The following is a 27,595-nucleotide window of genomic DNA, read 5'->3' on the forward strand; positions in this document are numbered from 1 at the left end:
TCAGTTTCATGAAAGGAGTGAGATCCTATAATTCCTCTTACCTCCTCTTTGAATTTCTCTAAGAGAAAAGGCCCAAGAGGATGAGCTCAGACAATGAAAGGTTTGGACACTTGCCAAATATGACACCTGGAAAATGCGAAGAAAAATTCCTCAATTCATTCATTTAGGCTCCTTGGTGAACTGCACTTCAACTTGTACTTGATACAGGAAGTTTGACTTCATTTAAGGTTTCAAGCCCAGACTGAGAATGTTAGTAAAAGAGACACCACCTCCTAGTGGAAACTTTTTCTTTTCATCTTCAATATATAGAAGAGTTGAGAAATAGAGTGGCTTTGTGGATATAGCACGGGCCTGGGAGTCTCAAGGACCTGGGTTCTAATCCCTGCTCTGCCATCTGTCTCGTGACCTTGGGCAAATCATTTATCTTCTCTGCAACTCGGTTACCACGTCTGCAAAATGGGGATTAAGACCGTGAACCCCGGGTGGAACAGGGACTGTGTCCAGACTAACTTCGTATTGACCCCGGTGCTTAGAACAGCGTTTGGCACATAGACACGTGGCGGAGCTGGGTTTGGGCTTTCCCGCAGTTTGAAGATGAAACTGCTGATGGTGAAATTGCATCGAGGGGTCTGAGGGATTTACAGGGGCAAAATCTCTTTGTCCATAATAGTGCCCTTTCCTGGCCCCTTGCCATCCGTTTGAGCCACAGCCAAAATAAGTCGACAATTTAATTTAGTGTTTGTCGATCGACAGGTTAGCTTAATTAATATCTTCCTGCTACTACTGGTCTCTTGGATGTCAGAATGAACTTGCTATTATAGCCCAATAAGTCAAACACAAGAAGGGTGAGGGTAAATTAATTTTTTTTTTTTGAAGAAACACAATCGTTAACGGGAAAAGGAACATAAAGCGGTGTTCTCTTTCCCTTCGTTATTAAACGTACCATCGAAAATTGGAGAATTAAACCCTGAAGTGCTCTCTGGCTGGCCATAAATTTCTCATTTCGTCCCCTCGGTGCATAACGATGCCTAGATAAGCCTCCTATTATTGATGCATCTGCAACATATATCCTCCTCTCTGAGCTGAAATGCTAGGCCGGAGCAGATGGTGGCTATTGTGTTTACACATCAGCACTTTACGATTGCATTTTCTCACGTCTGCAGTAAAAAGACAGCCATAATTGAGTTTTTAATGGCTTTGCATATTGTTCATTAAGATTACATGAGTGTGGCCTGACAAACAACAGCCGAAGAAATCAACCACTGAGAGCCCCGCGTGAGGCCCACGGACCGGTGGCGAGAACTCCCAACCCTGCTGACTTCAGACAACCGGACTCCTTAAAGGAGAAGTTATTGCCACCGTTTCCCCCAAAATCAACGGGAGGAAAGGCTGCCGAGCTGGATTCAATCAGAGTGATCCCTTCCATTAATCGCCCCCTCTGAGTGGCCTACACTTGCTCGGAGGAGTTCCTTGGCCTGGAATTCGTATCGTTCCCTGAGATGCACGTTATTTGGGGGCTGGTCAAGCTAAACTCTACCAATCAACTGATGTAATTTATTGGGCGTCTCCCGTATGGAGTGTACAGAAAAACGGCCAGCACTCCCAGAGTTAATCATTCTCCTCATTGCTCTGCGCTATGGGAAATCCCATCTCTGCCACTTGTCAGCTGTGTGACTGTGGGCAAGTCACTTAACTTGCCTCAGTTACCTCATCTGTAAAATGGGGATTAAGACTGTGAGCCTCATGTGGGACAACCTGATTACCCCGTATACCCCAGCGCTTAGAACAGTGCTCTGCACATAGTAAGCGCTTAACAGATACCAACATTATTATTAAATGTCCTTAATAAAAGAGCAGCAAAGAAAAGTTCTAAGTGGGACAGATCGCTTAGATGGGAAGGGCAGAGCTCTTGGAAAATTATGGCCACTCAGTCGTAGTAATGGTATTTAGGGAGGACCTACTGAGTTCGGTGTACTTTTACCGAGTGCTCAGAAAGTACCCCGGAAATACAAAGCAAGTTCCCTGCCCTCGAATAGCTTACATTCAATTTGGAGAGACAGGCGTTGAAATATCAAATAAACAGACACGGACAAGGGCTGGAGGTGGGTATGGATGAAACTGTGCTTGTGATAAGTCTGGGAAAGCTTATTGGAGGAGACGGGATTCTAACGAGGCTTTGGTGGGAAGGCCGAGGACTGAGGAATTTTTGGTTAATGGTGTTTAAGGGCTTACTATGTGCCAAGCACTGGGGTAGATACCAGCTAACCAGGTTGGACACAGAGCTCACAGTCTTAATCCCTATTTTACAGATAAGGGAACTGAGACACAGAGAAGTTAAGTGACTTGCCCAAGGTCACACAACAGAATGTAGACTCCTCTAGGCTGTAAGTTTCGTGTAGAGAGAACATGTCTACCAACTCCGTCGTATGGTACTCTCCCAAGCGATTAGTACGGTGCTCTGCTCACAGTAGTCGCTCAATGAATGACTGATTGATTGAACAGAGGAGTGTCAAGCCAGGATTAGATCGCAGGACCTCTGAATCGCAGACCCGTGCTCTTTCGACTAGGCCGAGCTGCTTCTGTGGGGAAGGGAAATGTCTTTTTATGAATCAGCTAAGCAGATGGTGCTCTGCGTGGATCTGGGGACCCTAGCTTTACAGAAGGCTTGGGCAGTTGCAGGCTGCTGGTTGCCATCAGCAGGAATTTGTAACACATGGCTGCCCACCGTGACAAAATTGATCAGCGGGTTAGCTACCTAATCTGAGTGCCTGTCCCAACCCTGTAGCCCGAATGAACGGAGAAGAGAAATCGCGATAGGTTGGATATGACAGAAGTCTGACCAAATCCAACTTCTTGTCAAGCAGAATGGCTTGATGCATAGAAAGCAGGCCTGGAAGTTAGAAAGACCTGACTTCTAATACTGGCCCCACCACTTATCTGCTGTGTGACCACTTCTCTGTGCCTCAGTTTTCTCATCTGTAAAATGAGATTAAGACTGTGAGCCCTAAATGGGATAGGGACTGTGTCCAACCTGCTTAACTTGTATCTATCCCAGCGCTTATTGCCCATAGTAGGACTTTAACAAATACCGTTAAAAAAAAAAAAAACCAACCCGCGAGAGAAGGGAGGGGAAACTATCCTTGCCTGTCTTGGTAGGAGTGTTGGAACTCAGGGTCTTGCTAGAGGTGTAGTAGATTAAAATTGATCATGCCTGGTCCCTGAACATACTAACAAGCAGCGTGGCTCAGTGGAAAGAACCCGGGCTTGGGAGTCAGAGGTCATGGGTTTGAATCCCAGCTCTGCCACTTGTCAGCTGTGTGACTGTGGGCAAGTCCCTTAACTTCCCTGGGCCTCACTTCCCTCATCTGTAAAATGGGGATGAAGACTGTGAGCCTCACGTGGGACAAACTGATTACCCTGTATCCACCCCAGCGCTTAGAACAGCGCTCTGCACATAGCGCTTAACAATTACCAACATTATTAATAATAATAAAGGGCTTCCTATGTGCCAAGCACTGTACAAAGTACTGTGTTAGAGCCTCTGTAAGTGGATTGGATGCAGTCCTTGTCCCACGTAGGGCTCAGAGTCTAAAAATGGGGAGAACAGGTTTTGAATCCCCACTTTACAGATGAGGAAACGGAGGCAAAGAGAAGTCAAGTGACTTGCCAAAGGTCCCACAGCGGGCAAGTGGTTGAACCAGGATTAGAACTAAAGTCCTCTGACTCTGGGGCCCATGACCCTTCCACTAGGCTGTACTGCTACTCGCCTATCAGGCATTGAATCGATCAATGATATTGAGTGTTTGCTGAATGCAGAGCACAGTCCTAAACTCTTGGGAGAGTACAATATAACGGATTAGATAGACATGTTCCTTGTCCATTCCACTTTCTTCCTCTTGTTCCTTATTTTTCTCAAGGTATCCCCCTTTGCCAGAAACCTATGCCCCCCAATTCATTAAAAAGAACAATTGGAACCATCTTCCCTTAGGATGGATTTTAAATGTTTGACAAACTTCTGGTACCTGGGTGCAGCCAGAAAAAGGAGGTGGAACCCCTCTAGAGGAAAAGAAAAAGAGGCTGTGAAGTCGATGTGAAGTGCAGAGCTTTTGGAAAATGGCTACGTAAATAAGGGCGTGCAGTGTAGACCTACGGAGTTCAGCGTACTCTACCGAATGCTTCGGAAGCATCCCATAACTCAAAACAAGTTTCCCTGCCCACACACTTCTCGACGTGCTGGAGGAAGCGGCACGGCCTTGGGGATAGAGCACGGGCCTGGGAATAGGAAGGACCTGGGTTCTAATCCCTACCCCGCGGCTTGTTGGCCGTGTGACTTTGGGCAAGTCGCTTTACTTCTCTGGTGCCTCACTTACCTCCTCTGTAAAACTGGGCTTACGACTCTGAGTCCCATGTAGGACAGAGATTGTGTCCAATTTGTTTAGCTTATATCTACCCCAGCTCTCAGAGTGCTTGACACATACTAAGCGCTTAGCAAATAGCATCAGCAGCAGCACTTAGTGCCGTTGGAGACTTTAACTTGTGTATTTTATGAATTGTGTAAAGTCTAAGGCGTCTTCTCAACACCTTCTCTGTTGTAAACCAGTTACCACGGCCTGTGTTCTTGTAGCGACACTTCTCACCGTGATGTTCATCTCCCTCCTTAGACTGTGAGCCCCATGTGGGACAAGGACTGTGTCTGACCTGATTTAACTGGTATCTACTCAGCACAGTGCTTGGCACATAGAATGCACTGAACAAATACCCTTATTGTAGAAAGAGCCTGGGCTTGGGAGTCAGAGGTCATGGGTTCAAATCCCGGCTCTGCCACTTGTCAGCCGTGTGACAGTGCGCAAGTCACTTCACTTCTCTGTGCCTCAGTTACCTCATCTGTAAAATGGGGATTAACTGTGAGCCTCATGTGGGACAACCTGATTACCCTGTATCTACCCCAGGGCTTAGAACAGTGCTCTGCACATAGTAAGCGCTTAACAGATACCAACATTATTATTATTACCTTTAATATTCACGGCCTTGCTGAGTGACTTACGCAAAGGCCGTTACTTGGGGGTGTGCATGCAGTATCACCTTGTTGGGGAATTTGCAGCAAACCCGTGCAAAGGTCAAGTTGGCCACGACTTTCGTCCACAGGCTAATATTTGCGGAGGATCGCGCACTTCAGGATGTGCCACTTGGGAAGCACGGGCCTGGGAGTCAGAGGACTTGGGATTCTAATTCCTCCACCGCTTGTCTGCTGTGTGACCTTGGGAAAGTCACTTAACAACTCTGGGTCTTAGTTGCCTCATTTGTCAAATGGGAATGAAATCTTACTCCCTCTTAAGCTGTGAGCCCCATGTGGAACGGGGAAATGTGTCCAATAGGATTACCTTGTAATAATAATAATGTTGGTATTTGTTAAGCGCTTACTATGTGCAGAGCACCGTTCTAAGCGCTGGGGTAGGCACAGGGGAATCAGGTCGTCCCACGTGGGGCTCACAGTCTTCACCCCCCATTTTACAGATGAGGGAACGGAGGCCCAGAGAAGTGAAGTGACTTGCAGCGCTTGGTACAGTGCTTGGTATATAGTACTTATCACGTACCATATTTAATGCCACTTTTCTACGATGTTTTGCACGAACTGCCGAATGCTTCATACTGATGGTCTTAAAAACAGCCAAGCTTTTCTTCAAGCAAAGTCCAGTACCACGGCGCCTACTGTAATGTTGTGGATTAATCAATGGTATTTAATAATACTAATGGTATTTGTTAAGTGCTTACTGGGTGCCAAGCGCTGTTCTAAGCTCTGAGATAGATACAAGGTAATCAGGTTGTCTCTTGTGGGACTCACAGTCATAGTCCCCATTTTACAGGTGAGGTAACTGAGGCGCAGCAAAGTGAAGTGGCTTGCCCACGGGCACACAGCAGACAGGTGGTGGAGCTGGAATTAGAACCCACGACCTCTGACTCCCAAGCCCGTGCTCTTTCCACTAAGCCACGCTGCTTCTCTACTGAGCCACGCTGCTTCTTTGAGCACGTTCTGCGTGGAGAGCCCCGTCCTAAGGGATCGGAAGAGTACCACGCAACAGAGGCGGTAGGTAGGGAACGCGGTTCTGCAACTTGGTCAAATTGCTTTCAGAAGATGCTTTTATGATGTCATCGACTCGAGGTGCCTCAGAATGGCCGGGGCAGCATTTGGGAATCTGGAACAAAAGTTCTAGAAAGAAAGAGAAGTTCGGCCTCAAGACAAGGATCGACGTCTACCGTGGTGTTATTGCAACGCTAGTGGCTCGGTGGAAAGAGCCCGGGCTTGGGCGTCAGAGGTCATGGGTTCGAGTCGCTTGTCAGCTGTGTGACTTTGGGCAAGTCACTTCACTTCTCTGAGCCTCAGTTACCTCATCTGTAAAATGGGGATGAAGATGAGGAGCCCCCATATGAGATTGTACATCACCTTGATTCTATTGAGAAACAGCGTGGCTCAGTGGAAAAAGCACGGGCTTTGGAGGCAGAGGTCGTGGGTTCGAATCCTGCCTCGGCCATTTGTCAGCTGTGTGAATTTGGGCAGGTCACTTAACTTCTCGGTGCCTCAGTGACCTCATCTGTAAAATGGGGATTAAGACTGTGAGCCCCACGTGGGACAGCCTGATTCCCCTGTGTCTACCCCAGCGCTTAGAACGGTGCTCGGCACATAGTAAGCGCTTGACACATACCCACATTATTATATGGCTCGTCGTCCCGCTTGCCGTCCCGCGATGCAGTTTGGACCGGTTCCCTCAGCACTGTCTGAAACAGATAACCAGCAGAAGATGGCCGAGTCGCACCCCAAGCCCCGAGGTCTTGCACCTTGGTGGAGGGACGGTGTTCGGCTCAGAACGCCTTGCTGATTTACACTGGGCAAAATAAATAAAAAATAATGAAGGTATTTAAGTGCTTACTGCGTGCCAAGAACTGTTCTAAGCGCTGGCGTAGATACATGGTCATCGGATTGTCCCACGTGGAGCTCACAGCCTTAATCCCCATTTTACAGATGAGGTAACTGAGGCACAGAGAAGTTAATAATAATTTTGGTATTTGTTAAGCGCTTATTCTGTGCCAAGCGCTGTTCCAAGTGCTGGGTAGATACAAGGAAATTAGGTTGTCCGCCGTGGGGCTCACCGTCTCAATCCCCATTTTCCAGGTGAGGTAACTGAGGCACAGAGAAGTTGAGTGACTTGCCCAAAGTCCCACAGCTGACAAGTGGAGGAGCGGGGATTAGAACCCGCAGCCTCTGACTCCCAAGCCCGTGCTCTTTCCACTAAGCCGCGCTGCTTCTCATGCTTCTCGCTATTTTCATTTAGACCCATGAAATATATTCGCTCTCCTATATTCGGCACTTTGAAAAGAATTAGGGGACAAATGGAACTTTCTCAAGGACTAAAATAAAACTGTGTAAATCTTTCTAAGCCTTGGGACACGCTGAATGTGTTTGCTGACAAATAATACTTTATTCAGAGATACAATTGCAAAGAATGCAGAAAGGAATTCAAATGGAGATTTAAACTAGAAAATCCCCAGATAGATTACCAATCCCCACATCTCTGTATGAAAGAGGCTTCTTACCCCGTGGAGCCTGCTTCTGTTATCTTGGAGGAAGGCCCGGCGACAGGCCCAGGAAAGGCGAGAGAGAGAATTTGCCTCCTTCACCCTCGAAAGGACTCTGGAAAATGTAGTTTCTCCTCCTCCCATTGCTACGCTTCTGTGGGCAGACCTGATTAGAGTGTGAGAGCTCACCGCTCTCATCGAAGACCAACAGAGCTCGTGGCCACAGTGGAGTGGTCTTCTGATAAGACCCGAAATGATCCTGTGTAGAGAGTTGAGGCCACCCTCAGGGCGGGCGCCACTGATCCCAGTGCCTGGGAGCTTGAGGCCGGGGAGAAGGTCCTATTGGCATCAGTTCCACCATTGGGCTCCCTGCACTTACTATTTGTCAAACACTGTTCTCAACGCTGGGGTAAGTACAACTTGAATAGGGCAGACTCTGTCCCTGTCCCATATGGGACTTAGTCTGAATAGGAGGGAGATTAGGGATTGAATTCCCATTTTAAAGGTGGGGAAACTGAGGCACAGTGAAGTCAACCGAGTTGCCCAAAGTCACACAACAGGCAAGTGGGGCCAGAGTCAGGATTAGAACTCAGGGTCCCTCTGACTCCCAGGCCCCTGCTCCGTCCACTAGGCCGTGAAATAACCTGAAGAAATGGGGCCGAGGGTTCTCCATCATTTTGGGCGGGAGACCCCGTCGTAGCTAGATAACATTTAATGGTGTCTATATCAGTGGTAGTTATGGAGTGCTTTCTGTGTGCAGAACACTGTATTAAACATTTGGGAAAGTACAGTGGACCCAGTCTATATTTGCTAGCTAACCCAAATGTCACTGTGCCCCAAGGTTCCCAGGGACTCCCCAAAATAGTGGAAGTGAGGAAAGGAGAAGCAGCATGACATAGTGGATAGAGCTCGGACCTGGAAGACAGACGGTCACAGGTTCTAATCCTGCCTCCATCGCTTGTCTGATGTGACCTTGGGCAAGTCACTTCACTTCTCTGGGCCTCACTTCCCTCATCTGTAAAATGAGGATTGAGACTGTGAGCCCCACGTGGGACAGGGACTGTGTCCAACCTAATCGGCATGTATCTACCCTAGTGCTTGGTACAGTGTTTGGCACATAGTTAAGTGCTTAACAAATGCCATAATTATGATTACTATCATTATTAAATGTTTAAAGTGAATTCAAAGAATTAAAGTAGGAAGGTGACTTCTGTTGACGTGGTTTCATCTTCACTCATATCATCTTAATTAGATGTCTCCCTTCTTCTGATTTTGTTTTTTTTAGCATAGCTGTGGGACCTTTCTGCTAAATGTCAGGATTTACCAAACTCACTTTTTGCTTAATTTATGGTGATGTATTTATTATTTCTTGAAAATTGATATTCTTTAGTGGAAGAAGAGTATAGACAACTGAGAAGAAATGGGAGTAGCTGAGGGAAAAAAAAAATTGCAAATGTCCTCAATTCCGTATGTCTCCATAAGAGGAATAAACTAAATCAAGACAACTGACTTGGCAGTTCACAAAGAGAATTCTTTGTGAACAGGGAATTTCTACCAATTTTTCTGTATTACGACTATTATTATTATACTTGTTAAGTGCATACTATGGCCCAAGCACTGTGCTAAATGCTAGGGTAGATGCAAATTAGGTTGGATACAGTCCCTGCCCCACAGGGAGCTCAATCCAAGTAGGAAACTCCCAAGAGCTTAGTCCAGTGCTCTACACTCAGCACTCAAAGCATACCACTGATGGATTTTTGAATCCCCATTACACTGTGGAAGAAAGCAAGCCTGAAATCTAGGATCCAGTTATGGTGCGGGAAGAATGTGCCCTCTGGAAACTAAGGTGTGTCTGTGAGGGACGGGTTCACCCTGGGCATTGGGTGATGGTGAGAATCAATAAGAGTAAGGACCAAAGCAAGGCCCCTGCTTCAAAGTGAAGCATATTCAATAAAATAAATGAATCGGTAGTTCTTCCCGGGGTGCAGAGCACTGTAGTTAGCACCTGGGAGAGTACACTAGAGTAGATACAAATGACCCCTGCCCTCAGGGAGCTTGCAATCCATTCTTTCTCCCGCCAGCCTCCCACTCAGAGTTCAGAGCTGCAGGGAGAAAGGTTTCCTAGGGTGGGCTCGGGCCCAACTCTCCAGACTCTCCTGAGACCCACATAGATCTTGTCCATTTAAAAGAGGGGGTAAAGCAGACCCAGAAGATTTTCACAGTACAGGAAGGAGAGGGCAGCAGGAGCATACGTGTTATTATTTGTGTTCATTGTCTGTGGAGCTGGCTGTCGAACCACCCAGCCGAGATCTTATTGTCACTGCTGCAACCTTATATTTTGTTGATCCGGTCTGTGGACACTAATACCTCTAGGTGAAATCACTTGGAAATGTGTAGGATTTAGCTGTCTACAGGGGGAATAGAGCTAAATGTGACTAGGGGGATAAATGTAAAATGAGCAAGGAGCTGAGGTACTAGATTTCATCCCTGTATTGCATGTTCCAAGGATGAACTGAAGAAACAAAGAAAGAACAACTCTTTTTCCAAAGTGAGAGAAGAGAAACTACAGATTTTTTTTTTATTGTCCTCTGTTTTGTCATTTCTGTTATTCACTTTATCAACACCTAATCATGTAATGGCTACTTTTTTTGATAAATAATTATTTCCATTTTATATTTATGATGGCTCTAATTTTGTGGAGTTGGACTTCCTCAGTCTCTTGGTATTTTTTAATGTTTTTTCCTCTTTCTTTCTCCCTCGCTTCTTCCCCTCCCCCCTTCCTTCTCTCTCCTCCCTCTCTCTGTCTCCTCATCTCCCCTCTCTTTCCCTCCTCCTTCCCCGGCTCCCTCCTCCTCTTCCATTCCCCCCCACCCCCTATGCCCTCATCCTTCCCGTTTGGGGAAATCTCTAGGTTCCTTCATGATGGTGAACAGCTCTGGGCGGGCATCTGGACAGAAAGCTCACTTACTGTTGCCCACCTTGAAGGAGAACGATACCCACTGCATCGATTTCCATTACTACCTATCCAGCCGCGACCGGTCCAGCCCCGGCTCACTGAATGTCTACGTGAAAGTTAACGGCGGCCCCCAGGGGAACCCCATCTGGAACGTCTCGGGGATTGTCACGGAAGGATGGGTGAAGGCGGAACTGGCCATCAGCACCTTTTGGCCGCACTTTTATCAGGTATCGTCTCTATGGGTTCCCATTATTTCTTTCGCACTCTAATGACCGCTGATCTACGATCCCTTCTACATTATTTTGGATTCTGGACTCCTGAACCCTGAATTCTTCTGTCTAGGCCCTTGGTTAGGTTTGGCAGTGACGGATTTGGGCCACGTTTCCATTTGAGAGCAGGAGCTTGCTTCGCTGCAGTATTTGATGTCTTCTACTGTGGGAGTGGTATTAATGAGGGGAGTTTGAAGCGAAACTAAATGGGTGGACTAATATTTTCTTAGTCTCCACATTCAGATTATCAATTTCAGGAGCCATTTCCCTTGCTGGAGGTGGGGTTTGTTTGGTTGGCACATTGAAAAGGGGCAGGATATTAGAGGAGAAAGCAGGGCGGGTAGGGAGTAGAGGAGTCTGACCATCCAAGGGAATCAGATCTGCTTGCCTATTCCGGGTCTCAGTGTACACTATCGTGAGGAAAGATGTCCTGGAGATTCCAGGAAAGCATTCTCTCTGCCGCCATTGCCCGATGATGTCACAACGCTGCTTGAGGTGATTGAGTCACACCTCTCGAATGATTAGCTCCAAAGATGAGCAGAGATTGATCCAGCCCCTGATAATGTCCTGCCACCACTCAGTCAATCATATGTTTTAAGTGCTTGCTATGTGAAAAACACTGTACTAAGTCCTTGGAAGGGTAAAATACAACAGAGTTAGCAGACACTTTCCCTGCTCAAAGCAAGCTTACAGTCTAGAGGGAGAACAAGGAGGCAAGCAAGCGTATGGCGAACTGCCACTGAACAGATTAGACGAGGCACATGTTTCTCCCTTTTCATCAGACAGGGACTACCTAAATAGGGGCCCACTCTGCCTTAAGTGTAACTGTTTCCTGCTTCTTGTCTTACGCTGCCGAGTCGTCTCTGACCCATAGCAGCTCCATTTACACATCTCTCCCAGAACACCCCACCTCCACCTGCAGTTGTTCTGGTAGTGGATCCATAGGTTTTTCTTGGTAAAACTACAGAATTTACCATTGCCTCCTTCCACACAGTAAACCTGAGTGTCCACCCTCAACTCTCTTCCTTGCCACTGTTGCCCAGCACAGGTTAGTTTTGACCAGTAGCATGTTGCCTTCCACTCGCTAGCCACTGACCGAGCTAGGAATGGAATGACTAGGCCTCTGCTCCGTTCCACAGTCAAGACCGGTAGAGTACTGGATACTTTGCAGGTGCGGCCCCGAGAGGGGACTTCCTGCTTCTTACTTTGCTTAAATCCAAAATGGTGTATGGAGCCAGGCCCACCTTTCCATAACCCAAGAGGAGACATATGTAGTTTTGTCTACCCTGCCCACAGATACCAGAAGAATCCTACATTTGCCCACTACTGCAAAAGAGTCAATATTTCTGCAGTGAGAGATTCATAATCTGAAAGATTTGTCAGTGTGTCTGGAGAAAAGGTTTCTGAATCAGGGCATGAATAAATGGCGAATGGGAGTTCTCTAAGTTGGATCCCAGCCTCCTGGAGGGCAACATATCTTGGCGTGTCTGACAGCGATGGTCGTAGAAGGGCTGGAAGACCTTTTTCAGTAGAGTTGAATAGCGTGAGTGACCTCTCTTTACTGTTCAAGCCACAAAATTCATCCTTTCAAAGTGTTGCTTTGAAAGAGATAGCCCTTAAGTGAGCAGGGTTATCGAGAGGCATCCGTAAGACTCGTATCCTGCAAACTTGGTATTGAATAAGGTATCTCTCGCTGAAGCGGGAGTCCAATAAAATGCATCATTTACAAAAACACCTGCCAGATTTGACTTGTTTTGCTGAACAAAAAGCCACCTGTGGCTAACCCATCTAGCATTCCTGTGGTCCAGATTTGCCACTTTCTGTCCATGGTTGTGTTCCATTTGATTATTCTCCCCTCTCTTAGCAAATAGGTTGTGCTGGGAGGATGGTAGTGGTACTGGGTCATGAAACCACAATTTATTAAGAGAGGAGGAGTAGCCTCTCTGACCCAACGTAAGTGGTAAAGAGAGCAAAGTCTTATCTACTGGAGCCCCAGATGCTAAACTCTAATCCTGCCAGATGCTGCTCAGAGAGCTCACTCCAATTTAGGCTCTGTGGGCTCCCCGCCACAGAATCATGATGGTTTATGTATTCATTTACTAAAGCCATAATTCAGGCTCCCAAAATGGACTCATCTCCTTGATAATGATGGTTCGTCATTTTGGCCTAACTGTGTGCTTTTTTGGCTACGCTGATCTTGCCAGAGTCACCTTAATCCCTAGATTTTTCTGGTATGCCACTACGTGTGTTTTGGCTATGTTAACTGAAGTCAGAGTTTATTAAATGTTGGTTAAGTGATGCTCTGTGCCTTTGGCATCTTTCCAGATGATTATATTTAGCATTTTTAATGATTCTTGGGTTCTCTTTCCCAAGATTAAAAAACTACGGAATTAATTTTACAGCCACCTGTCATATGCTCCATCACCTGCTGGTGTTAAATTACTCTTTGTGCAGTATACAAGTACTGGGAGATATGAAATCACCTGCCTTTTGTTAAATGCCTGGCTTGTTGTTTGCTTCTTTTCATGACCAATTAGAGTTAAGAAATGGTAAAGTGTATTGTTCATCAGTGCAGCGGAAAGTTCGGAATATGTGGACCGACGTGATAGAAATACATCAGAGGAGGGGGCACAGGCAGAAGAATCACACAGTGGTCCAGGATATATAAATGCCTTCTTGACAATAATTGATCAGAATCTGTTTTTGCTTTCTGTAATGACTTGGGGGTTTTTCTCGACATAAACCCTGGTAGAATGCCGAGGTAGAAGCAGTGGATTACCCTCCAAGATGAAAATTAGAAAAAGCAGGAGAGAAAGGTGAAGTACTTATTGTACCAAGTGCAGCCAAGGTAATGGAGTGTGAGGTAGCTGGACACTTCCAGGTGAATGACATTTGTCAGTTTTCAAACGGACTCCACATTAGTGAGTTTCTTGTAGCCGTTGCCTGGACCCAGAAGACACCAATGAAGATGAGACAAAAGACTTAAAAGCTAAATTCTAAGGCCAAGGAATAACTCAGATCTGGAAGAGGAGTTCCCAACTAAGAATGTTGTGTTTTGGCAATCTACTAAGTATGCTGTGAGAATTAGATTGGGTGTGATTCCATGCTGGAAGTGTACTCAAGCCTGAGGGGGAATATCCAAGATGGATGCCAATTCAAAGACCTTGCCATTTTCAAGTGACAAGTTGGTGAACACGTAAAACTGCCCCTTTACTTTCTCATCAGCAACTTTTCCCGTAGATAGGATGAGAGAAAGGCAAGAGAAGCAGCATGGCCTAGCGGAAAGAACACGGGCCTGGGGGTCAGGAGAACTGATCGCCTGCTGTGTGTCCTCAAACGAGTCACTTGACTTCACTGAGCTTCCATTTTCTCATCTGTACAATGGAGATGCAACCTGTTCTCCAGCCTACTTGGACTGAGAGCCCCATGTAGGACCTGCATTGTGTCCAACCTAATTATCTTGTATCTACCTCAGCCCCTACTGTAGCGCTTGCCACATAGTAAGCGATTAACAAAAAGCATTAAAGGGGGCGGTGCCCATAGAAGGTTTCTTGAGCGTTGCGAAGGACTGATTCAAAATACTGAAGATGAAGTATTCTATCCCCTTCGATACGCATGGCGTAGAGAGTGGAGTAGGGCAGGTGAATCCAAATGAGTGACCTTGGTTGTAAATTTTGCCTGCCTACAGTAGGCATTTTAACAGGAATTGGTCCTCGTACCTGGTTTTTGACTTGACCAGTTCGGCATCAGAGAAGAACTCACCAGGCTGGGCTCTCTGGAACTTCCCCAATTAAATAAGTCTAATCCTTGAGGCTGAGAACAAAAGAGAACATCTATTAGATGCTCAGAGCACATTGGAAACAAAGAAAAACCCAAAGCCATGCTTCTACCCAAGGAGGGTGATGAGGCTTTTAGAAGATAAGTACACAGTTAGAACTTCACTGGATTCTACATCTTAGACTACAAGGTCATACTTCTCTAACAACTTGGAGACTGTCGGTTTAAGCGAGAGGAGTTAAAATATGGCTGAATTAAAATATGCTGCGTACTTACGTCCAAAAGACTAATCGGCTGTTTGCCAGAAGATTACAGAAGCCTGAGGAAGCTATGCAACTAGAGAAGCCCTGTGACGGTAGAATACTGAAAGAGTGACTGAAAGCACAGAAAATGCTTAACCAGTGTTTCATTCACATTGACAGAATGAAGAATCGCATTAATCTACTGCCTTTATTCCAAGATGTTAAAGTTTATAAAGAAAATGATATATATATTTGTAACTGTGTGTGTATATACACGTATATATGCATAAATATATATATATGAGCGTATATACCTATATGTAAACACACACAGCTGTTCTTTTTATGCTTGACACAGGCTCTGCACAAAAGTGAGGGAAGAAAATATATATATATATATGTATGTATGTATACACACGCACACACATCCAGTGATCAAGCTCTAGAATTACAAATGCATACAAAAAGTAAAATGATGAGAGATCAGCTTTTAAAGAAACTGCTGTTACTTTTTGGTAATTTCAGTCCCCAAACAGTTCTTAAATTAGTAGAAATTGGTTCAGAACAACTTCACAACCCCACACAGGGTCTGTGTTTCAAATACTCACTGGTTTGGTCAAGATCTCTAAGAATATATTGGGCAATGGAGTAGAATCGTCAAGGTTTCTCTAATGTAATTGGTTAGCTTCAGAGCTTGAATGTCCTTTCAGGCTATTGAGGAAAGTGCACTGGAGGGGAAGGGGTTGAAGAGGCGTTGCTACTTAAAGCCAATGAAATATGGCTTGTCACAAAGGTAGACAAAGACATAAAAAAACAGTAAAAGGCTGTCCTAGAGGTTGGCAGTAAGAATGCCTTGAAAGTTATTGATCTCTGCTTCAAAGAAATTGTTACAGGACCGCCACTGAAACCAAGATATACCTTTACCTTTCATACCCAGGCTGCGTCCTAATGGTAATTATTCAAGTTTTTCTTACTATGGCTTTATATTTCCTGTCTATGAAATTGTAAGTTTTGGCAGTGGACATTGTACATTTGTATTCACCACTAGAGGGGTCCAAGCCATGATTGTTTCTAATAACTACGATGAATAATTTTCTGCCTCTTTTTCCCTCATGGATTGTTGCTTCTGGAGAGGCAGAAAACACTTTGTGTAAGCACTCAATGCTGTTTATTGAGTGCTAACTGTGGGCAGAGCACTGTACTCAGTGCTTGAGAGAGTTCAGTACAACAGAGCTGGTAGGCGTGTTCCCTGGCCACAAGGAGCTTACAATTTAGAGGGAATAATAATAATGTTGGTATTTGTTAAGCACTTACTATGTGCAGAGCACTGTTCTAAGCGCTGGGGGAGATAGAGGGTGATTAGGTTGTCCCACATGGGGCTCACAGTCTTCATCCCCATTTTACAGATGAGGGACTGAGGCACAGAGAGGTAAAGTGACTTGCCCACAGTCACACAGCTGACAAGTGGGAGACCGGGATACCCAATTAGAGGCTCCATCTTAGCCCTTCATTTAATGGAGCGTGTTTTAAACCAGCACTGCTTTTTGTGGATTAGGGCTAGCTGTTCGAGGCCATCACCTATGTGGAATTTTACTCTCTGAATTCTTTTGGTGTTGGCCTTCCTATAGTGGTGGAAGATCAAGTTCTGGAGAGAAAAAAATTCTGTCGCCATGGAAGGAAATAAATGAATTTTTTCCTTAAATATTAGGGGCAAAGTATGGCTTCTAAGTTCGTTATGAGCAGGGAACCTGTTCACCAATTCTGTTGTATTCTCCCAAGTGGTAGTTCAATGCTCTACATATAGTAAGTGGTCAGTAAATACCACGGATTGATTCAAAGTCCAATCTTTGTTCTACTTGTCCGCCAAACTGACCCATACTAATTCCTGCCTGAGGGATTTGGGTAAAAAAAAAAGACTTGGAGAACTGGGAAGGGCCAGCAGGGAAGACAATATATTTAGAGTGATACAATATATTTAGAGTGATTCCATTTGAAAATCTGGAGATGAATTTTTAGAAGGAACTTTATTGTAAACACTGTAATTGAAATTTTGGAAGTGAAACTTCGGCAAGAAGTTAAAGCCTGTTCCGTAACTGACCAGTGACAAAACAGCAAGCTCAGGGAGTCTCTCTTCAGCCTTTAATATCAAATAATACTGAACAACTGGAATGTGTTTGTGTGTGTGTGCGTGAATGAGAGAGATTTTGAGGACAATCACACAAAAACTGTAGCCGACTCTTTGATTTATGCTTTGCTCCCTCCTAGTTTGTTCGAATCGGTGGTTCTCCTAAGGTGAACATTGGAACCCCAAGACAGCTCTTCCGTCACCGGGTTCTCATTCCAGGTTTACCCTTCAGGATGATGTCCGAGAGATCCATTTCAGGTGGCGGATGACCTCCAGATCATTCAGTGCGTGTTTTTCCTCGGGGTTTGGCTTTTCGGTGGTTTGACAGTTTACCAGTGAAAATTCCAATTCCAGTTCTGGGTTCCCCCTACCTAAACCTTCATGGAACACCACTGTCAGAATTCAAAAACTTTGGTGAAAAACGAGAGAGACGTTGTGTGATGCCTCCTGACTTTGTGGTTTTTAAGAAAAGTGTTTTCCCGTTGCAGGTGATATTTGAATCCGTATCGTTGAAGGGACATCCGGGATACATAGCAGTGGATGAAGTGCGTGTTCTTGCTCATCCATGCAGTAAGCACATTTTCTTTGCCTAATGTAGTACAGTCTTATGCACTACTTCATCCTATTCAGTCAGCTCTCAAACATCTTCTTTTATCCTTCTAAAATGCTTTCACAGGCCCAGCAATCAATCCTGAATAAATACATAATTTTGCAAATTATGCAACAGGCAGTACCTATATGAATCTGCAGATAGTGCCAAACATCTCTGTTTAAAAAATCCCATCCCATTATTAAGGGAATATAAAGCCCTGATTGTTTATTAGAGTGATTCAGACCATTGAAGAGGAAGAGATAAAGGCGTCCCCATGAGTTTTTTTTTTTAAAGGGAAAATTAGTGCGATGTTCACTCAGAAGGAAAAATGCCCCAAAGCTATTAATTCCTTTAAAAGAATTTTAAATCTACTCATCAACTCCATAGAGGCATTTTGAAAGATTTATCAAAGTAGTTGGCTCATAGTATAGAGCACTGGAACCATGATAAGGACTCCCGTACTCTGTCCCCAGTCCTTTTGTGCTGCATTTGATCTGGGTTCTATTTATTTGGAAATATAGCTTTGACGATTTTCAGTATTTACAACTGTGAGTTATGGCCCAGAGAGCGCGCACATTTTGGTAAAAGAGACATGACAACCTTGAATGAGATTAACTGTGTCCCATGTGTGCTTCCCCTGCTAAACAATTAAGTCAATTGAATGTTAATTAAAATGGAACGTGTTTCCAGGCCCTAAGAGCTCCTGTCTACTGCCCCTAGCCCTTTCCATGTTAGAAGAATGAGTAGCCTGGGACAGAGCAACACTTTGGGGCATTGTGTAGGCTCTGGTTATTAGTCTTGGTTTGATCTAACAGATCCAACAGGTGTATTCAATTGTCTGGTGAAGTTAGCTAATGGGTCAGGAGCTGAGCCACTGGTCTAGAAGTGGGTTTTGCCTCTAATGCACGATTAGAGTTTACAAAAGAAGCAGTGTTGCTTAGTGGATAGAGCACAGGCCTGGAAATGGTTGCATGTAAAATTATGCCTGTTGGTTGCTCTGCATGGTCACTGAGAGGCCTACATGATTCGGACTGTCTCTAAATATTATCCTGCACCTCGGGAGGTGATCGGTGTAAGATCCCCAAACACTTTTTAATGTTACGTTTATACCAAGTAATAGCTCCATTTTCCTCTCCCCTGCCCAACTTTGCTCTCCTTCAATCTCCTTGCTCTCACACATAATAATAATTATGGTATTTGTTAAGCGCTTACTATGTTCCGGACACCGTTCTAAGCACTGGGGTAGACGTAAGGTAATCAACCTGTCCTTAGTGGGGCTCACAGTCTTAATCCCCATTTTCCAGATGAGGTAACTGAGGCACAGAGAAGTTTAGTGACTTGCCCAAGGTCACGCAGCACGGTGTAGTGAATGGAGCGTGGGACGGGGAGTCAGAAGCCTATGGGTTCTAATCCCAGCTCCACCACCTGTCTGCTCTGTGACCTTGGGCAAATCACTTCACTTCTCTGGGCCTCAGTTACCTCATCTGTAAAATGGGGATTGAGACTGAGAGCCCCATTTGGGACAGCCTGACTACCTTGTATCTACCGAAACGCTTAGTACAGTGCTTGTAAGCACTTTAGAAATACCAGGATTATTATTATTATTAGTACTAGTAGTACAAGTGGCAGAGCTGGGATTAGAACCCACAACCTCTGACTCCCAAGCCCATGCTCTTTCCACTAAGCCATGCTGCTTCTCTACTTACATATTTACACCCATACATACATACGTCACACTGCCCCACCCCTCCTGAAAGCACACTTGTTGAAATTCAGTAGCAAATTAAAATCTTGAAAAAAACATTTGGAGCATTTGGAACATTTGGAATTTGTTTAGCAAGCATTTGCAGTATAGGCAGTATAGGCCAGTTGCTCCACAGTCACGACTTTAAAGCGAGTCACCTGCAGTCTTCTAAATATGTGAGCTAAATCTGATGCAAATTGATGGTAATGGTGATGCCTGCTGAATTATTTTTTTGCTAGAACAATCGGTAAATCAAGCAATCTATCAATGGTATTTACTGAGCACTTACTATAGGCAGAGCACTCACTAAGCACTTGGGAAAATACAGTATAATAGAGTTGGTAGGCATGATCCCTGCCCATAAAGGAACTTAAAGCCTACAGGGGAGACAAATATTAAAGTAAGTTATAGGTAGAAACCGGTAAGTCTGAATATTTGGATTGGATGAAGACCTGTTCACAATTCCATATATGTGTGAAAACACACACACACACACACACACACACACTTTAATGTCCAATTACTTATTACTTCACTCCCAGGATGTTAAAATATTTAACCGCATTTAGATCTTTGTATTCGCCTCACAACCTCAGCCCTCTTAATTCCCACATCTGTCCTCTGAAGCTGTTTCTCTATTAATAAATGCATGGAGTTTATCAATAAGTGTTTCTGCTAAATATTCAAAAACTTCCAGGGTCTTTAGCAACCTGATTGCTGCTGTTCCTTCCATCGATTGGCAAGGAGGTTAATAACATTAAACTTTGCTACTGTGTTTAAAAAAAGGTGACCCAAAAGATAGCTCTAATGCTTAAAGACAGGATGAAGGCAATGATTTTCTCTTATAAACTCAAGCCTCTAGTTTATTCTTCATAGTCCATTGAACATTTTCATGTTGCCCTAAATGTATTGTGGCTCTGTTACAGGTTTTTACAGTTTCTGTTTTATCCATTGCAAGAGCTCAATCTCTAAAAAGTCATCATGGATAAATGTCAGGGAAACTTTGCTCACAGTCCTACGATTTCGGTCCCACTGAGTGATTTCCCGATATTTAAAAATCCCATTTTTGCCACTACATTGCTGGATGCTACATAGTGTTTTCTGGAATGGCTGAAATCATTTTTGTGTATTCTGTGCTCACTCTTTTCTTCACTTATCTGATTTCCTGCCTAGGGCTGACTAGCCTAAAGAGCAACAGAAAGGGCAAAGGAATATGTCTTAAATGCCACAGTTTGGGGAAAAGATACTTCAAGTTTGGGGAATAACTTTAAATTGTAACACACATCAGCAATTTAGTCCTAAATACACAGCAAATACCCACTGACTTTGCTCCCACGCCATTTTAGGTAACCAGTTCATATCATTAGACATCTTAAACTCGCCCAGTGATTAGCTAGTCAAAATGAGAAGCCACTTAATGATCAAGGATTAATCATTTTGAAGGTGGTATTTAGTGAACTGATTGTGTAATAGTTGCCTAAGCCCAATTCATACAGAGGACATTTATGGAACGTGGTCTGCTCCTATAGTCTTCTGTTTTTCTATTGGACCAATAGATATTACTGTACTCTTGATTTAATAATCACCTAAATTTGGTGGGAAGATCTAAAGAGAACATCTGTTAATGGTAACAGTTCTATAGGATGCCTCGGAAAATCTCTCATTTGTGTTCTTTATTCTCTCTTCATCTAACCTCACTGCTACAGCTGTGGAAAAAACTGATATCTGCTTCTGTTCCCTTGTTCCTTTCAAGTTTTCTGTCTATCTGTATGTATGATAGTGGTTCCCATTCATTCTTGGGTGGAAAAAAAAAAAAGCAGAAAGCTCTGTCCTCAAGGAGAGAGCTACCAGATTGTTTATTGGAAAGGCCTATTTAAGTGGTAGGAAGGGCCAGGGTCTCCATGGGACAAGAGCATTAATGATGGAGCCATGAAAAGGATTCAGGGGTAGTGTCTTAGTTTGGAAAAAAAAATTCTTCGAGATGACACCCTTGTTCTGATTAACCATCCTTGGTCACAGCTTTCAGATCTTTGTCTTCAGAAATGTCTGCATTGATTCTGGTGGTTTCTGGGCTGTTTGTAAAATTTGTATGGAAGAAAAGTTGTATAGATCCCCATGGCTGTTCTCTGGGTTCTAACCATGTGATATTTGGATTCTTTGATAGGAAAAGCACCTCACTTTCTCCGGCTTCAAAATGTGGAAGTTAATGTGGGGCAGAATGCAACATTCCAATGCATTGCTGGGGGAAAGTGGTCTCAGCATGACAAACTCTGGCTCCAGGTAAGGAGACTCAGTGCTCAACCCCTCCTCATTTTTCTCCCCGTTCAGCAAATGTCAGGCCTAGGAGCATGTTGAGGTATTCAGATTCTTCCTGTAGAAATGGGGACACCCAAACTCCAGTCTGAGCTTGTGTGCTTCCCTCTTCCCTCTCAGGGCCCTTAAAGTCTCGACAAAGGAAGGAAGTGTGCGGTTCAAGGTCCCCAGAATTTTGGAAGGGCCCTCTTCCATATCCCAGTATGCTTTCGGGTCCTAAGTGGAACACATCCATCCTGGATGAGAAAAGCCAATCAGTTAAAGTGAGGAAGAGCAGATGGGAGTCGGGGAAAAGTAGGTCAATTTCAGAATCAACAGGATGTATTGACCAATTTAGCTGTGGCAGCCCCCGTCCAGATCCCTTTAATAATTTTCTAAAGTTGCGCCAGAAAGCCTAGAAAAATCCGGGACTATCCTGGCTAAACCATCACAGATGGTCCCGCTTACAGCACTGACACAGTTCAAAGGGTCCTGAGACAAAATTACCTTTAGATCAGGATTTTGAGCTCCAAACGAAATACACGTAGTTAGACACCCGTTCGTATCCACCCCATAAGCTCAGGAATCATGATATCTATTGGGTGTTTGGGTAGACCTCCTCAAAGTTGAGGAACCTAGTGGAGGTAGCCATTACAGAAGCTGTGGTAACCTCTCCAAAGTGGCCAAGCTGGCCCCCTACTCGTTCTCAAATTAAATGGGTGTTGGTTATGCAATTTTGCAAAGTTGGCAACCTTAGAATTTTTTTAATTTTATTTATTTTTATGACATTTAAGTGCTTACTCTGTGGCAAGGCCTGTACTATGCTCTGGAGTAGGTGTAAACTAATCAGATCTGTCAAAGTCCATGTCCCACAAAGGGCTCACAGTCTTAATCCCCATTTTGCAGATGGGGTAACTGAGATACAGAGAAGTTAAGTGACTTGCCCGAGGTCACACAGCAGACAAATGGCAGAGTTGCGATCAGAACCCAGATCCTTTTGACTCCCAGGCCCCTGCTCTGTCCATTGTTTTGAACGTATCACTCCGCAAAGAGACCACCCCCAGCTTTTGGAGCAATAAAGGTTCAGACTGCTTCCTTGCTGGACACCTTTCAAGATCTCTCCTGGTTAATATTCTAACTGGTTGTAATATTAATGTCCCAAACTCTATCTGGTCTTGCAAGGTTCCTCTAGGTTAATTTTTCCTTCAGGGGAACTGTTCTGGTTTGCACTGATGTTCATTAACCTGCCTGAAGCCTTAGTTTAAATCAGTAATAGCAAAGGTAACTGCTGTTAGGTTTGATTTAGAAATGAACAAAATTAGGTTAAATTGCAAGGTTAACTAGGGAGGTTAAGAGATTTGCCATAGGACCCAAAATAAACTAGAGGAAATCTCAGGTAGAATGTTTTGAAATGTGTAGCATTTTTTTAGCTCCAATAAGCCTTGGACCACATCCTCCCTTCTTTTTTTTTTAATAATATTTGTTAAGCCATCAATATTATTTGTTGAGTGCTTACTGTGTGCTGAGCACTGAACTAAGCGCTTGGGAGACAACAACAATGTGACAGACACATTCCCTACCAAAAATGAGTTTACAGTCTAGAGGGGAAGACAGACATTAATATAGATAAATTACAGATATGTACATAAATGCTGGGGGGCTGGGAGGGGGCATGAATAAAAGGAGCAAGTCAGGGTGAAGCGGAAGGGAGTGGGAGAAGAGAAAAGGAAGACTTAGTGAGGGAAGGCCCTCTTGGAGGAGATGTGGCTTCAATAAGGCTTTTAAGGTGGGGAAAGCAAGTGGAAGGGGGTTCCCGGGTAGCGGCAAGATGTGGGTGAGAGGCCTACGGTGCGATAGATGAGATTGAGATACAAGGAGAAGGTTGGCCTTAGAGCAAAGTGTGCGTGCAGACTTGTAGTAGGAGAGTAGCGAGGTGAAGTAGGAGGGATGGGATGATTGAGTGCTTTAAAGCTGATGGTAAGGAGTTTCTGTTCATTAATTATAATAATAATAATAATAATGTTGGTATTTGTTAAGCGCTTACTATGTGCAGAGCACTGTTCTAAGCGCTGGGGTTAGACATAGGGTAATCAGGTTGTCCCACGTGAGGCTCACAGTCTTCACCCCCATTTTACAGTTGAGGTAACTGAGGCCCAGAGAAGTGAAGTGACTTGCCCACAGTCACACAGCTGACAGGTGGCAGAGTCGGAAATCGAACCCATGACCTCTGACTCCCAAGCCCGGGCTCTTTCCACGGAGCCACGTAACTGTAAGCACTTACTACGTTCCAGACATTGTAATAATTGATGAGGAAGATACAAATTAATCGGGCTGGTCACAAAACGCTGAGGTAGATACGAGTGAATCTGTGTGGGTCCCTGTCCCACAAAGGGCTCACGGTCATAATTCCCATTTTACAAATGAGGTGACCGCTTTCAGATGAGGTAACCGAGGTAAACTTCCTCTAGCTACTGCATTACCGAACAGGTCAGGATTATGCACTAAGTAATAAATTAGCATTAAGTGCAACACAGCTAGTGAAGGAAGGTGGAAATCTACTTACCAGAGAGGCTAAAAATCAATACACGGATAATTTTTTTTGAGTTTAAAGAAAGCGCTACAAACCGGGGAGGGAACCCTTTGCAGAAATAACTCGTCCACATTTCACTGCACCTCAGTATCAATCTGTCACTGGACACCTATTTTACTCCAAGCTTCCTTTAATTCCACAGAATAGGCTTGTGCAAATTTGCTTTGTCTACTAATGGGGCACTCGTGTAAACAGCTGTTACTTTCCTCTGCCCTCTGGAGAATTGATGTCATTGCCCTAGTTGAGGCACGTGCTTCAGACTAGACTAGATTCCTTTCTTCGCTAAGCTCGCGGTGTGCAGGGAACGTGTCTACCAACTCTGTTATATTGTACTTTCCCAAGTGGTTAGTACAGTGCTCTGCACATAGTAAGTGCTCAATAAATAAGATTTATCGATTGATTAAAACCATAGTTAAATCGGAGAGGTGACTTTTCCAGGCCTTGATAAAGAAAGTGATAGTCAATAATATTTGACTGCTCGCTGTGTGCAGAGCACTGTTCTAAGCATTTGGGGGAATACACTAGTGTTGTTCAACATTCATGAGAATCAAAAGGATCTGGGTTCTAATTCTCACTCGGCCACTTGTCTGTTGTGGGACCTTGGGCCAGGCACTTCTCTGTTCCTTAGTTCCCTCATCTGTGAAATGGGGATTATGGCTCTGAGCCCCACATGGATTGTATCCAATCTGAGTATCTTTGTATCTACCCCAGTGCTTAGTACAGTAAGTACTTAAATAACATTTTAAACAAAATAAATCTTATGTTGGCATTCCAGGATAGCGACAGGCGAAATGCTGACATTTCACCTTAATTTTAATCATAATAATGGTGGCATTTGTTAAGCGCTTACTATGTGCAAAGCACTGTTCTAAGCACTGGGGAGGATACAAGGTGATCAGGTTGTCCCATGTGGGGCTCACAGTTTTAATCCCCATTTTACAGATGAGGTAACTGAGGCGCAGAGAAGTGAAGTGACTTGCCCAAAGTCACACAGCTGGCAAGCGTCAGAGCCGGGATTAGAACCCATGACCTCTGGCTCCCAAGCCCGGGCTCTTTCCACTGAGCCATGCTGCTTCTCATGAAATTTTCAGCGCTGCCCTCACTGACTTTATCTGTAACGGATTTGTGTCTGTTTTATTCTCGGTGTCCCTGGTAGCAATGGAATGGGAGAGACACAGCCCTGATGGTGACTCGAGTGGTCAACCACAGAAGGTTCTCGGCAACGGTCAGTGTGGCCGACACATCTCAGCGAAGCATCAGCAAATACCGTTGTGTCATTCGCTCGGATGGTGGTTCAGGAGTCTCAAACTATGCAGAACTAATAGTGAAAGGTAAGTGATATGGAAGAGAAATCTGAATTTTAAATGTGATATCGTCTGGCCACTCCCAAGATAGCTTTTTGCCGGTGCAAAGTTCTCCAGTAAATTCCTCTGTCCCGGAAAGAGTAACTGTGAAGGGGTAATTTTTTTTTTCATCGTCAGCTTGTTTGGTGTATCTTGCAAAAATGCTACTTTGGAAACAGTGCCATTCCTTCTATTTGAACCTTCTTGAGGGTAGAGCAGCGAAAAAATGAGGGAAGGTAATTAAAACAACTTTCCTTTGAGAACTTGATGTTCACAGGAGAGAGATTGTTGTGTACTTTTATCGAAGTTATCCAACTCCTCTGAAAATTCTGGAGTAATGTCACATCGCAAATGAAAGGAAGAGCAAGGACAAAGGATGTTTTAAATGAGCTCTAGTTCAGGTAGCAGACTGTGAGGGGTAGGTCGTGATAATTGCATTTATTAAGCACTGACTGTGTTCAGAGCACCATATTAAGCACTGGAAGAAAATACACAGGAGGGGACTGACCACAGTCCCTGTTCCTCGGGAGCCTCAGATAATGACTTCCAACTGTCTGAAGAAACGAATGGCTTATGAATCCTCCTTCCTCCAACTTGGACTGTGAGCCCCATATGGGACAAGCACTACGTCCAACCTGCTCATCTTGTTTCTACCTCCAGCGTTTAGTACAGTACTTGGCACATAGAAAGCACTGAATGAATACTATTAAAAAACAGAACTGAGCCCTTCCGTGTCTGATGGATGAACACAGCTGTCACAGGAGAAGGGGTAGAGACAGTGTTACCGTCCCCCTCTCTCTGTTAACGATGTCATTTTTGCCAGCTATCCCTTTTTTTTTTTTTTTTTTAGAGTTGTGTAGTTTTCCCGCCCAGGATCCGAGGCCCCTACCATAGTTTGTCCAGTCTATCAATAGGTGGTATTCACTGTGTTCTTACTGTGTGCAAAGCACTGTATCAGCATGTGGAAAAGTACAAAACAATAGACCCCTGCCCATAAGGAGCTTACAGTCTACAAGAGACAGTCATTAGAAGGTCCATGACAGTGAATCTGATGCCTTTTTTTTTTTTTTTTTTTTTGAAATGGTATTTAAGCATTTACTATGTTCCAGGCACTGTACTGTGCTCTGGGGCAGTTGCAAGCTAATCAGGTTGGACACAGTCCTTGTCCCACAAGGGGTTCACAGTCTTAACCCCCATCTGACAGATGAAGGAAAAGAGGCACAGAGAAGTTAAGTGACTTGCCCAAGGTCACACGGCAGCCAGGTAGTGAAGCCAGGATTGGTACTCAGGTCCTCTGACTCTGAGGTTTATGTTTTTTCCACTGACACATCGCCTTTACTCGGTTATAGTTCAAACTATAGATGATTTTGTTGTATGCTGCACATAAGATGGGTGTTAAATATGGCAAGAAAGGACTGGTTTCCAAAGTACTCTCAGGTGCAGAGTCTGGGAAATATACCAACAGTTAACTTGCATTTACCCCGATGCTTTAGTACAATGCAGTAGAGTTCAAGTCTGGGGTAGCATCCTCTTCTCCTCGGCCTTTTAGATTCCTTCATGAAGTTCCGAGTATTGGCAATTTGCAGTGATCTCCCCGTTGCGGCGCCTCTGGCCTTCGATCCTGCAGGGAGATTGAACCCACTCTCCAAAAACCTAAAGCGTCCATCCTTCCCTCTCGTTTTTAAGTCACTTTTATACAATTCGGAGACCTCAATTCCTGTCACTGAGGAATCTTTCCTCACTCCTTGACTCTGTCTCACTCCCAGGCTCTGGGTCAGCAGTGAGGAAGATGAGATCGAGGTACGGCGGCATTAGAGCGGAGTGTGCGGACTGGGTTGTAGTAGGAAATCAGAGAGGCGAGGTGGTAGGAGGCAAGGTGACACCGAGTGATTTAAAGCCAATGGTGATGAGTTTCTCTTTGATGCAGAGGTGGATGGGCAACCCCTGGAGATACTTGAGAAGTGGAGAAACATGGACTGAATCATCTGTAGAAAGATGATCCCTTCTACTTGTCATATTCTGACTTGATTGCTGCATGAACCTCCTTGCCACCCTTCCTGTCTCCTGTCTCTCCCATCTGGCTCAGAGGAAAG

The 27,595-nt window shown here is 44.5% G+C and overlaps 1 protein-coding gene across 9 annotated transcripts in view; it reads left to right on the forward strand.

Annotated features, from left to right (window-relative positions):
- PTPRT (protein tyrosine phosphatase receptor type T) overlaps positions 1-27,595 on the forward strand; it is a 900,646-nt gene that overhangs the window by 309,575 nt on the left and 563,476 nt on the right. For all 9 annotated transcript variants that reach the window (XM_029070022.2, XM_029070024.2, XM_029070020.2 and 6 more), the window contains exons 3-6: positions 10,484-10,755; positions 17,430-17,511; positions 21,442-21,557; positions 25,316-25,490. In XM_029070022.2, the coding sequence (XP_028925855.1) occupies positions 10,484-10,755; positions 17,430-17,511; positions 21,442-21,557; positions 25,316-25,490 (645 nt within the window). The remainder of the gene's footprint in view (positions 1-10,483; positions 10,756-17,429; positions 17,512-21,441; positions 21,558-25,315; positions 25,491-27,595) is intronic.

Source organism: Ornithorhynchus anatinus, chromosome 8 (genome assembly GCF_004115215.2).
Source record: "Ornithorhynchus anatinus isolate Pmale09 chromosome 8, mOrnAna1.pri.v4, whole genome shotgun sequence".
Lineage (NCBI taxonomy): Eukaryota > Metazoa > Chordata > Mammalia > Monotremata > Ornithorhynchidae > Ornithorhynchus > Ornithorhynchus anatinus.